Source organism: Acanthochromis polyacanthus, chromosome 4 (assembly GCF_021347895.1).
Source record: "Acanthochromis polyacanthus isolate Apoly-LR-REF ecotype Palm Island chromosome 4, KAUST_Apoly_ChrSc, whole genome shotgun sequence".
NCBI classification, from domain to species: domain Eukaryota; kingdom Metazoa; phylum Chordata; class Actinopteri; family Pomacentridae; genus Acanthochromis; species Acanthochromis polyacanthus.
Window position 1 is genome coordinate 1659385 of NC_067116.1, and position 12113 is coordinate 1671497.

The 12113-nt window shown below is 42.9% G+C and overlaps 2 protein-coding genes and 1 long non-coding RNA gene across 13 annotated transcripts in view; 1 reads left to right on the plus strand and 2 right to left on the minus strand.

The window, feature by feature from the left end:
• LOC127533521 (NACHT, LRR and PYD domains-containing protein 12-like) overlaps nucleotides 1-12113 on the minus strand; it is a 175940-nt gene that overhangs the window by 134058 nt on the left and 29769 nt on the right. The window lies entirely within an intron of this gene.
• LOC127533558 (uncharacterized) overlaps nucleotides 1-12113 on the plus strand; it is an 82020-nt gene that overhangs the window by 43278 nt on the left and 26629 nt on the right. The window lies entirely within an intron of this gene.
• Nucleotides 2641-8903, minus strand: LOC127533528 (NLR family CARD domain-containing protein 3-like). Its single transcript, XM_051946734.1, has 6 exons — nucleotides 8772-8903; nucleotides 8551-8688; nucleotides 8266-8388; nucleotides 5022-5094; nucleotides 4636-4861; nucleotides 2641-4454 (listed from the first exon to the last, which is right to left on the minus strand). Exons 1-6 carry the CDS (start codon nucleotides 8858-8860, stop codon nucleotides 2656-2658), a joined length of 2448 nt encoding a protein of 815 aa, XP_051802694.1. The 5' UTR covers nucleotides 8861-8903; the 3' UTR covers nucleotides 2641-2655.

Sequence of the window (12113 nt, forward strand, 5' to 3'; positions counted from 1 at the left end):
TTTCGTCTGTCCATTATTTCTTTTGGATATTGATCATTTAGTCCGTAGTTGGATCCTTTCAGCTGTTTGCCTTGACGTTTGACCAGTTCTTTCTGTTTGTAATGTTCAAATTTAGCGACGATCGGACGGGGTCGGTTGTTTGTGGTGTATTTTTGTCCCAGGCGATGAACGCGGTGAAATGTGATGCTGTTGACGGTTTCTGGTGGAAGTTTGAGTTGATGTTTTAAAAAGTCCTTCACTGCTTTCTCTGGGTCGTCGGTGATGTGTTCAGGAATACCGGAAAAAACTAAATTGTCTCTCATACTTCGTGTTTGAAGATCCAGAATAGTCTCTTTCATTATTTTGTTTTCGGTAGTGACAGAGGTGAGCTGAGATGTGACAGAGGTGAGTTGGTTGGAGATGGTGTTGACGGTGTGTTGAAGAGTTTTATTTTCATTAGCGAGTGATTCTATCTGTTGCTGGCTAAATTCAAGGCTATGGCGGAGTGACTGGAATTCTTTGTGTAAAACTTCTACAAGAGCGATTCTGGCATCAAGTCCGGTGAGTTTCTGATCAATGGAAAGCAGAATGTCGCTTACCTCTGACTGACGGAGGATATTCGGGGAAAGTGAAGGAGATATACCTGGGCTGGGAAGAGATTCTGAACGAGGCCGTTTGTAGTCCGGAGAGAGGTTGGATTTTCCGAGTTTTGAAGTGGAAGAAGTGGCCATGGTGCAGTAACGAGAATGGAAAAAATCGATGTAGTCCTCAAGTTGATCCAGGTCGGAGTGTGAAAATGTTTTTCAAAAACAAAAGGAAGACAGTGGTGTATAGGGGATGACAAAAAGTTTGGAAACAGAGAAAAAGTGACTTGTTGTCGATCTAGCAGCAGGGCGCCGCCATCTTGAATCTCGCACCGTCTCGTGAGAGTTGCGTTCACAGTGGCATGCGCACTCCTAAAGAGACTGTATCTCTACAGAAAACTGGAGTTGTTGAGCTCCCTCCTTTTCTGCCCGTCCTCTTTGTGAGAACAAAGAGAGTCAAATTGCTAGAGGTTCACGCCGAAGCTTCTCTCCGCCTTGAGGTCCTCCCATGACCCTCTTGGCCATATAAGGTGGACAACACCCTGTCCTCGTGCTCTTACCCTCTTCTTCTTCTCTTCCTCATCTGGCCCTGAGGGGCCAACCAAAGTCTCTCTCATTTTCTCTAACTAAAGCGCGTTTTTCTTTTTCTTTTTAAGTTATCTTCCTTTCAAAGTGTCAACTATTTATTTCTTCAATTTTTGGAACATTAGTCTAGACATTTTGCTCACATTAAGCCGAATTTTATTCGTTTAATCTGGAGAACCGATTCAGAACCAGCATTTATTTTTCTTAATTTTGACAGTTTTTCACCAAACATCCGTTTTTCTTGGCTAAGACTGAGAGCCATCATTTCTTTAAATCAAGCGGCATTAAACCCAGCGCCATCCAGCTGTGACCTCCATAGACCTGTTGGACCAGGTCCATTTGCACAGAACCGATCAACCCGCGGCAGGACATCCAGGCGTGGCCATAACGACGACACACCGCTCCGAACCTGCAGGTCCAGACCGTGTGCTGCTCCTCTGAAGGCCCGCAAGTCCCAGCCCCATGACGGTTCACTTCAATAACTCCAGCTGAGTTTGCTCTGATTCCATTCTATGGGTGATGTACTAACCGCTTGGTCAATTAATTCATTTAATCAGTTTATTCTTTTACAAATTATTAATTCTTAATCCAAGTTACCGGTTACCTCGTCAGGTTAGCTCTGGCTAATCCTCACCATATTTCCATCTCTCTCACACACACTCCCACATTCCACACATGCATTCGTGCACACACATGTAGTTCCACACACACACACACACACCACACACACATCATATCTACATTGTATACAGTTCACTTGTCATTATTTCCATAAAATAGTCAATAAATACATTTATTTTAGGACCAAATTACAGCTTTGAGTGTTTCTTTGTGTAGAATGTGGTCAATTTAACCGAGGATTCAAACCTTTTTGATATGAGATTGATCAAAATTTTTATTAATATTAATAATTTTATTAATGTTAATTAATAAATGTCCTTGCTATTAGAACGCTAGGCGGTGCCCCACTTATTGATAACGCGAGCTATAAATCATAACGTAGTACCCCTACAGCTCCGACCCTGCTGCTTTGGATCCCCTCCTCTGGTTTCCCCCCTCCTCGTCTCCTGGTACCCCTCGGACCCGCCGGACCCCCCCAAACCCCGCCAGTCGCAAACCTCCTGGAACCACCAGCTGCCAGGGATCCCCACACACCTGCCGCCGCACTCTGCTCCCCTCCGGAGCCCTCCACGGCTGCCAATCCTCGGCTTCCCTCCAACTCCGCAGCTGGAACCCCCCCCATCTGCCGCCGCTGCGGTTCTGGACCCACACCCCTGACCAGGCTCACTCCCCCCTCCTACAATAAAATCCGTTTTGCCTCTATCCAGCCTCGGTAGCGTGGTTCTCTGCTCGAGTCCAGACCAACACCTTGTGACAAAACACAGCTGACGTGTGATGTTTGAAATAAACAAGTGGAACACTGAGAACAATGAGATGTTCTAGTGAGAACATCTGAAGAACTGAACTACTGATCTACTCTGACTGATTATGTTCATCACATCTGGACTCACCGAAACTTTCTGCAGTTCCTCACAGCTGGAATCAGTCTCCGTTTTCCCTCCCATGATGTTCTGTATTTGTTCAGGTCCAACTCATCCAGAACCTCCTCTGACATCTGCAGCATGTAGGCCAGAGCGGAGCACTGGATCTCAGAGAGTTCCTTCTCTGATCTGTTCTCTGACTGCAGGAACTCTTGGATCTCCTGATGTACTGAGAGATCCTTCATCTCCATCAGACAGTGGAAGATGTTGATGCTTCTGTCTGGAGACATTTCATCACTCTTCATCTCCTTCAGGTTGTTGATGACTCTCTGGATCATTTCTGGACGGTTCTCTGTCTGACCCAGCAGACCTCCTAACAGTCTCTGGTTGGACTCCAGACAGAGGCCATGAAGGAAGCGAACAAACAGGTCCAGGTGACCATTTTTAATTCTCAGGGATTTCTCCATCACTCTCTTCAGGAACACATCCAGAGTGTCTCTGTTCCAGTCTTTCCAGTCTTTTCCCAGGAAGTCCTCCAGAACCTCCTCCTTCCTGTTGGTGTAACAGTGGAACATGTAGACTGCAGCCAGAAACTCCTGAACACTCAGATGGACGAAGCAGAACACCTTGTCCTGGTACAGCCCTCTCTCCTCTTTAAAGATCTGTGTGAACACTCCTGAGTACTTTGAGGCTGCTCTCATATCGATGCCACACTCTGTCAGGTCGGACTCATAGAAGATCAGGTTTCCTTTCTGCAGCTGCTCAAAAGCCAGTTTTCCCAGAGACTCAATCATCCTCCTGCTGTCTGGACTCCAGTGTGGATCTGTCTCAGCTCCTCCATCATACTTGACCTTCATGACTTTGGTCTGAACCACCAGGTGGTGGATGAACATCTCAGTCAGGGTTCTGGGCAGATCTCCTCCCTCTCTGCTTCTCAGCAGCTCCTCCAGAACTGTAGCAGTGATCCAGCAGAACACTGGGATGTGGCACATGATGTGGAGGCTTCGTGATGTCTTCATGTGGGAGATGATGCTGCTGGCCTGCTCCTCATCTCTGGATCTCTTCCTGAAGTACTCCTCCTTCTGTGGGTCGGTGAACCCTCTGACCTCCGTCACCATGTCCACACAGTCAGGAGGGATCTGATTGGCTGCTGCAGGTCGTGTGGTTATCCAGAGGCGAGCAGAGGGAAGCAGATTCCCCCTGATCAGGTTTGTCAGCAGCACATCCACTGAGGTGGACTCTGTAACATCAGTCAGGACCTCATTGTTGTGGAAGTCCAGAGGAAGGCGACACTCATCCAGACCGTCAAAGATCAACACAACCTGGAAGTCTTCAAAGCTGCACATTCCTGCTGCTTTGGTTTCACTGAAGAAGTGATGAACAAGTTCCACCAAACTGAACTTTCTCTCTTTCAGCACATTCAGCTCTCTGAAAGTCAATGGAAACATGAAGTGGATGTCCTGGTTGCTTTTGTCTTCAGCCCAGTCCAGAGTCAACTTCTGTGTTAACACTGTTTTCCCGATGCCAGCCACTCCCTGTGTCATCACTGTTCTGATTGGTCCATCTCTTCCAGGTGAGCCTCTAAAGATGTCTTCTGGTCTGATGCTTCTTTCTGCTCTGTCTGCTTTCCTGGATGCTGCTTCAATCTGTCTGACCTCATGTTCATCATTGACCTCTGCAGTCCCTCCCTCTGTGATGTACAGCTCTGTGTAGATCTCATTCAGGAGGGTCTTCTGTCCTGCTTTAGCGATGCCCTCAAACACTCTCTGGAACTTCTTCTTCAGAGAACATTTAAGTTTACGTCCACAAACTGCAGCAGCAAGTTCTGAATGAAAACACAAGAAAGAAAGAGTGAAGTAGAAGTAACCTGGATATTAAAGCACCAAAGTAGCAATAAAGTGAAGGTGACAGTTTGTCCCCTAAAGACTGATTGTGTGAAGATATTCAGAGACTTTAGTAAATGTTCTGTTGATCAGCAGCTTCAGTCTTTACACAAATCCTCTTACTGCTCTGCAGACAGTCAGCCAGCTTCTCCTGCTTCATCCTCCTCAGGAACAACACTGTGATCTGCTCAAACATCTCTCTGCTGCTCCTCTCATCTTCATCATCACCCTCCAACTCCTCCTCATCCTCCCTCTGACTCTCTGAGCATTCTGGGTAATCTGGACTCACAACCTTCTGCATCTTCTTCAGCTCCTTCTTCACAAAAGTCACCATGTTGTCCTCCAGCAGCTGGAACAGAGAAATGTGTCAATGAGTCCATCAGAGTCAAATCATGGAGCCAAACATCAGATCCATGTTGGACACACTGACAGTCCACTGGTCTACAAAGAGCAGCATGGAGACGCCTGAACTCAACAGATGGAGAACAACTTGTTGTCCATGAACTCACCATGAATATGGAGTCCAGGTGATGCTGCTGGACAGACTGAGCTCTGGGAACCTCTGAGTTCTGCTGCTCCACTCTGTGGATCAACATCAACAGTCAGATCTCAGTACGTCTGTCCACACAGAGACAAACACCAGCTGAAGGTCCATGATGTTCATTAGAGATTCCAACATTAGTCTGTTTTCCACTGCAGGAACTTTCTGTTCATTTTGGCTCCACAAAAATCCAGCTTCATTCGTACAGATGTTTGTCATTCTTTCAGGTGTTTAACATCTGGTGAATGTTCAGGAAACACGCCCAGGTTAACTGGGGATAATCACAACTTAACACAGGCTGCCTGGTTTATAACAAGACAGAAAACTAATCAATGTCTCACCAAGAAAACCTACAACATCGAAGCACGTCCTCTTTTATGTTGTGTGTTTGTCTGAGTTCAGTGGAACAGATCTACAGCAGAACTACAAGTGAAACTTTGGTTTGTTCACAGAAACACTCAGACCCTCAGTAGCCTTCCATCACAACAACACGCAGCAGAACATTAGCTTGGTTTGATAAAATGAACTGGAACAAACTGAGACCACGCAGTCAGAACTACTCTCTCAGAAAACATGGAAAACACACATTCAGTCCTCCTTCCAAACCCGTCATTTCAGACAACGTTAACTGCTAACAATGTTTTTTTTTAAATAGAAGTAAAGGGATTCGAACTCTGGTAAAAACAAACAATATATTTTATTGGCTCTACACAGTGAGCCATGAGCACTTACTGGATGTACTAAAGTACAGTCAAATTTGAACGTTACAGCAACAGATATTCCTGTTGGACACTGAAGAGATGGTGTTGCCAAATTTATATATTTGTATGTCCTCCATGGTGGATTAGCAGCATGTCATTAAATCAAATACAGTCAAACCACACAATTCACTCTCAGCTACACAAATTTCACTTTCAGATGTATAAATCTGGAGCTCAAACTTTAACTCTGTCTTTGTCTCTCAGCTTCCAGCCTCACCACAAATTGGAAGTAAAAACAACTTCAGATATACTCGTCCATCTAATTATCTTGCAGGCTGTGAAATATTACAGCTGTCAGTACAGAGATAACCACACAGTCACTGACAGGCCTTTATCAATCGTCCTTCAATATATTTTATTACTCTGGTCAAAAGCATTCACTATAGAGACCATTACATCACTGACAACAGGAGTCAGTTGAAGGCTGCAGTGATTCTGGTGACAGTACAGTGTATCAGAGTGAGGTTATTGAATATTTGTGTCTCTCTTTTCTGTTGCAGCGGTTTTGCAATTTGCAGACGGTCCCTGTTCACTCCATAGACACCAATGTTATTCCTGCAGCTATAAAGACAGCTACTTTAGATAAAAGTGGGCTTGTAGCACAACATCTGCCTTACAGCAATGGGAAAGAGACATCATTTATGTTTTGACAACGTATATCCAAAGAGTTATTGATGCCTGAACTCTGAATCTGTGAATATCTTTCCAACTTTACTGAACTTGGGGCCACAACCACCCAAGGACTGATATGTTTAAATCTGAAAAAAGCATTTAGCCATACTTAAAGCTATAAGTGCTTTATTAACATGAAACTAAGAGTTTTGTATTGATTTATGATCACATGTTCTGTCTAAAAATCAGTGGCATCACTTTAAACAGTGAAACCAGACTAATAAAACAAAATGTAATGACCAACCAGTGTGAATACTGGATTGTGTAAAAACATAAACAACTGAATGCAGAATACTGGACAAAGAAATTCTCTACAGATATATTTTTTCCCATTTAAATCTTATCTTAATATAATTATTGTATTAACTTATTGATCTGTGTTTCCATGTATTTATTGATTTATTTGTTTAGTACTGTTAACATAGAGTTCTGTTTTTCTTAAGACAGGCAAAGGCCATTTATTGATCACATACAGCCTATTAAATAAATGTTTATTAAAAACTAAAAAGCATTAAAAATAATAATGAACAACTGAGACATTTACTGAGTCACTAAAATCCTGTAGAGTCTACGACCACATCAGCAGGATTCTAAGCATCCTCTGGTAAATTCACAACCATGTACTGATGTCCCTGAACAAACCGACTTCAGGAGATGATTGGGGATGATAAACTGTGAGCTGCTGGTGGGTTCTCTCTGTTCTCATGTTTCTTACATGTTGGTCTCCTGATGCTGCCTTACTTCAGCCAGTCCATGAGCAACAGAAAACACAGTTTGTCTTCTACCTATTATCAGGGCTTCCAGTCTTTCCACTCACATCTGTTTATTTGCTAACGTTTTTGCTTCTGTGAACGTGGTGGATTTTCAGGTGTAGAAATTTTAAATGCATGACTGCAGCAGCGTCTGTAACCAGGAAACCAGAGACAGAACTGGGCAGGACCGGGCACACCAGAGAACTCTGAGGTCTATCAGCTGGACCTCACAACAGGTCCTCACTACATAAGTCTAAGGAAGGGAAAACGGGCTTCACTAATATTTCCTGTGTTTTATTTTGTTCATTATAAAATTTTGATGAGTGTGTGACAGACGTGTATGGGACATTTATGAAAATACGGAACAATTTGCTTCCTTATTGATTCAATATAGAACGCAACAATTAATTGTTAAATAAAGGACGATTTCGTATTTTAAGGGACGAGTGGCAACCCTACTTGTAGCAGAATTTCAGAGTGATTTAATGATGGAACATCTTTGGAACAATGACAGAACATTTGACACAACAGTCAGTAGTTTGGCTGATCATGAATCTTTGCTCTGACCACAGTCCCTGTAGAACGTCTTTCAGGACTGTTTATAGGAGTTAAAAGTTCCTACTCCAGGGTTGGTACTTCTGAGAGAACCTGGAAAACTGCTGTGTAGGTCTTGATGCTGACTGATTAAACTCAGAGAGGACAACAAGAACCATTTTTCTGTCCTCTCCATCCTCATCCAGCATCAGTCGTCTCCATCAACAATGTAAAATTCACCCTATAGGCTAACATGTAGGCTAACAAGGCTTATATGATCACAGAACTGGAGTTTTTTTTCCACTAAAGACTGTTTCTTCATACTTTAGTGAACTCAGAGTTCTTGCTGTGATCCACCTGGTTCTGTTTTTAATGTCTCTGTGGATGATGTTCACGTTATCAGCATCACTTCTTCAAAACATTTGTTCTGTTTGATGAGGAGCCAATCTGTGATCAAACTAGCAGCTCTGAAACCTTGTTCTGAACATCTTACCCCTCTGCAGCAGGACCTGGTTCTCCTTTAAAATAAAGAGGATAATCTTTAGACCGGTCACTCCTGAAGGACACACAGCTGGATGCAGGTCCAGGTCCAGAGGACTCTGGTCTCTGATGGATTCTGGTAGATGAAGAAGAAACCCACCAGTCAGAGAATTTCATTTTAAATTCCTTCAGACATGAACCTTGTAGCAGAGTTTCAGAGTGATTTAATGATGGAACGTTTTTGGAACAATGACAGAACATTTGACACAACATTCAGTAGTTTGATTTCACAGCTTACTTCTCTGCAGCAGGAGGCTGATCATCTTTAAAGTCAATTAAGCGACCCTTAGACCGGTCGCTCTTTAAGGACACACAGCTGGATGCAGGTCCAGATCCAGGTCCAGGTCCAGGTCCAGGTCCAGGTCCAGGTGGATTCCTGTCAATAATGATGCAGCAGTGATGTGATGCTGAGCTCTGACATGCAGCAGAGTCCTGGACAGTTAGAGATGGTGGTCTCACCTCTGAGCTTTGCTCTGGTTCTCCTGTTCCCCACACAGAGAGCTTTTAGAGGGAGGGACTCCCTCCTCTCTGTCCTCACACTCATCCATGATGCTCAACTCACAGCAGCTCACACACACTTTCTACCTTCACCTGCACAGGAAACAAACATCATTCATCCACTCAGATCCTCCTGGAAAAGATCAGCTGCTGCACTTCTACTATCAGTCCAGCAGATGGAGTCATGGAGCTGCAGAGACTCACAGAGAAACCGAAAGTAAAAAAGACACGACGCAGTTTGTATTGTGAAGAAACAAAGAAACATCAGCAGCTGATCAGACTGACTGAAGTCAATCAATGATCTAATAGAAATACTGACTGATTACAAAGAATCAATAACCTGATAATCATATTGATGGATGTTTAAACAGCAGTGATCCAGAGTTTGTGGTGAAATAAGAAGTGAACATGTAGAAACATGACAGAGCAGAAACAAACAGCAACATTACTGAAGTTAAAGCAGCAAACAAAGCAAACTTACACTTTATTCAAAGCGCTGAAGAAGAAGAAGAAGAAGAAAATTTCCAGTCCACTCCTGGACTCTCAGACATGATCTGTTTCCTGGAACCAGTCAGGACTCCACCTGTGAGGAAGCAGCAGGAAGAGTTTCACAATAAGAGCACATTTTACAGACTAGAATAAAGATGACGTATCTACCGTGACGCCACCCGTTGGTTTCTGCGCTGAGAAAATGAAGCCAGAATTTTATTGTTTCCATAATCAACATAGCAGTTTGTCATCTTTAATACTGAGGAATTTATCAAGTATCTTATCCCCGAAACATGTATAAATGTAAGTTTTGGTTCAATTTTCTTTTATACCTGGTTCTTACTTCTTTTACTACCCCAATTTTTCAACTTTTTACTTTCAGATCATGTTGAAATGTGATTTTTTTAATGCAAGTTACGCACACACACACACACACACACACACACACACACACACACACACACACACACACACACACACACACACACACACACACACACACACACACACACACACACACACACCAGCCCCATTAAAAGCTAACTTTAGCAATTTATTATTTTTGATTATTGCAACAACATTCATGAGTCTGCTATGAACAAAATTTAAACAAGTATGTCACTCAAGTAGGGATATTTCTGAGCATTTGTTGATGAAAGCATTACTAGAAGGTTGAGGTAGCAACATTACTCTATCTTTTGTTTGGTTAAAACACTTAAAATATCTTTACAAAGGGTTGCATATCCCCTGTAATAACTATGCCGTCCCAATAGAATGTTTTTCACACCTTCATTCACAGTTCTTTACTCTGTTCACAAATATTTTGTGTTACATTTTTGACTTTATATTAAAGACTGACAATTTCTGGAAAGAGGAATGTCTTTAGCTAATTTAAAATGATCTAAATCTGAAGTAGAACAAAAATGTCCAGAAAACCTCAGTTAAGCAAAGAAAAAAGGATTGAAATTCAGGTTCTGAAAAAAGAAGGCTATTCTACAAGACAAATTGCTCAGAAAGTTAAAGTCTCACAAAGTGGAGTTGCAAAAGATACGAAGAGAAACAGGTTGACATGAAGACAGATTTGGTTCTGGTAGAAGCAGAGTCACGTCTGAAGCTGAAGATAAGTTCATCAGGGTCACCAGTCTTTGAAATAGACAAAAGACAGCCCCAGAAATAAGAGCTCAGCTAAACTCAACCAGGAGCAGTAATGTGTCAGTGGATACTGTGTAGACTGCAGGAATCTGGTCTGAAAGGCAGAAAGCAAAAAATAAAGAAGAGACTTCAGTGGGCTAAAGAACACAGAAACTGGACTGTAGAAGAATGGAAAACAGTTCTGTTTACAGACGAGTCAAAGTTTGAAATGTTTGGATCAAAACGGTGCAGATACGTTTGACGTAGGGTTGGAGAACGCTTGACTCCTGCGTGTGTTCCCACAGTAAAGCATGGTGGAGGTAGTGTGATGGTCTGGGGCTGTTTTACAGGGGGTCAGACTGGTGATCTGCACAAAGTCTCAGGAATTCTAAATCAGCATGGATACCACAGTATCTTACAGAGGGATGCCATTCCCTCTGGGCTGCGTTTAGTGGGACAGACATTCACACTACAACAAGACAACGATCCAAAGCACACCTCCAAACTGTGTCAGAGGTATAAGAGGAGGGGAAGGTAAGGATTATGGCTTGGCCAGCTCAATCCCCTGGCCTTAACTCCATTGAACTTGTATGGGATGAACTGGACAGAAACGTCAAGAACAAGCAACCCACAAGTGCTGCAAACCTTTATGAGATGTTGGCAGAAGCATGGGAGGAAATTTCAAGTGATTTTCTCATGTCACTGATTGCAAGAATGCCTCGAATTTTTCAAGAAGTTATCAAAGCTAAAGGAGGCTATTTTGATGAGTCACAGATTTAACTTCAAACTTTATTTATTTGTATAACACTTTTCATGCAGAACAACACAAAGTGCTTCACAAGAATTAAAAACAAAGAAGACAATAAATAAATTTAAAAAAAACTCACACACCCACACAACATGACATGGCGAGGCACCGAGGGTAGAAGGAAGACGCTACCTTGAAGAGGGGGGGTAGCCACACTTAGAGTTCCTATATTAAGAGAGTTGCAACATGACGGGTCCAAAAAGTTTTGGTCACGTGATCTATGGGCGCCATTTTGTTTCTTATTCATGGACGCCGGGTTTTCCTGTTAACGTTGTTTACACCGCAGAGAGTAATTCCAGGTCTTCCAACGCTTCCTAAATTCCCTGAAAAATGATGGGCTGTTGTGCCTTTGGGTGCACAAATCGATCGGAGAAGGGATTACACATGTTTAAGTTTCCCAGTGATCCTGAAAGAATGAAACTGTGGGAAAATAAAGTCCAGAGAGTGGGATGGAAACCGACTTCATCATGGTTTTTGTGCCAGGTTAGTCCCATGTATGTACTTTCATGTTATGATGTATGGGTGAATGACAGAAAAGTTTGATGTGATTTTAGGCAGTTGTGGTTATTTTGACTTTGACCATTTTCATGCATGGAGATGTGTTACTGGTGACTGCGGCCCGTGTTCGGGCCGTCTTGAGATGTGCAAATGTATTTTGCTAAATTGACCGAAGCTGCAAACTCAATGATAGAAACATGATACACCCATGGAAAGCTTAGATTCTCATGAATCCGCCGGTATAAACCACTTTCAGATGTGATTACCACAGCGGGTAATACAAACACATTTGCCCAACAAACAGCAAATAACGTTAACAGCACAACTCACCTAAATGCATATTGATCAGTCTGTCATTACATCCTCACCACACATGT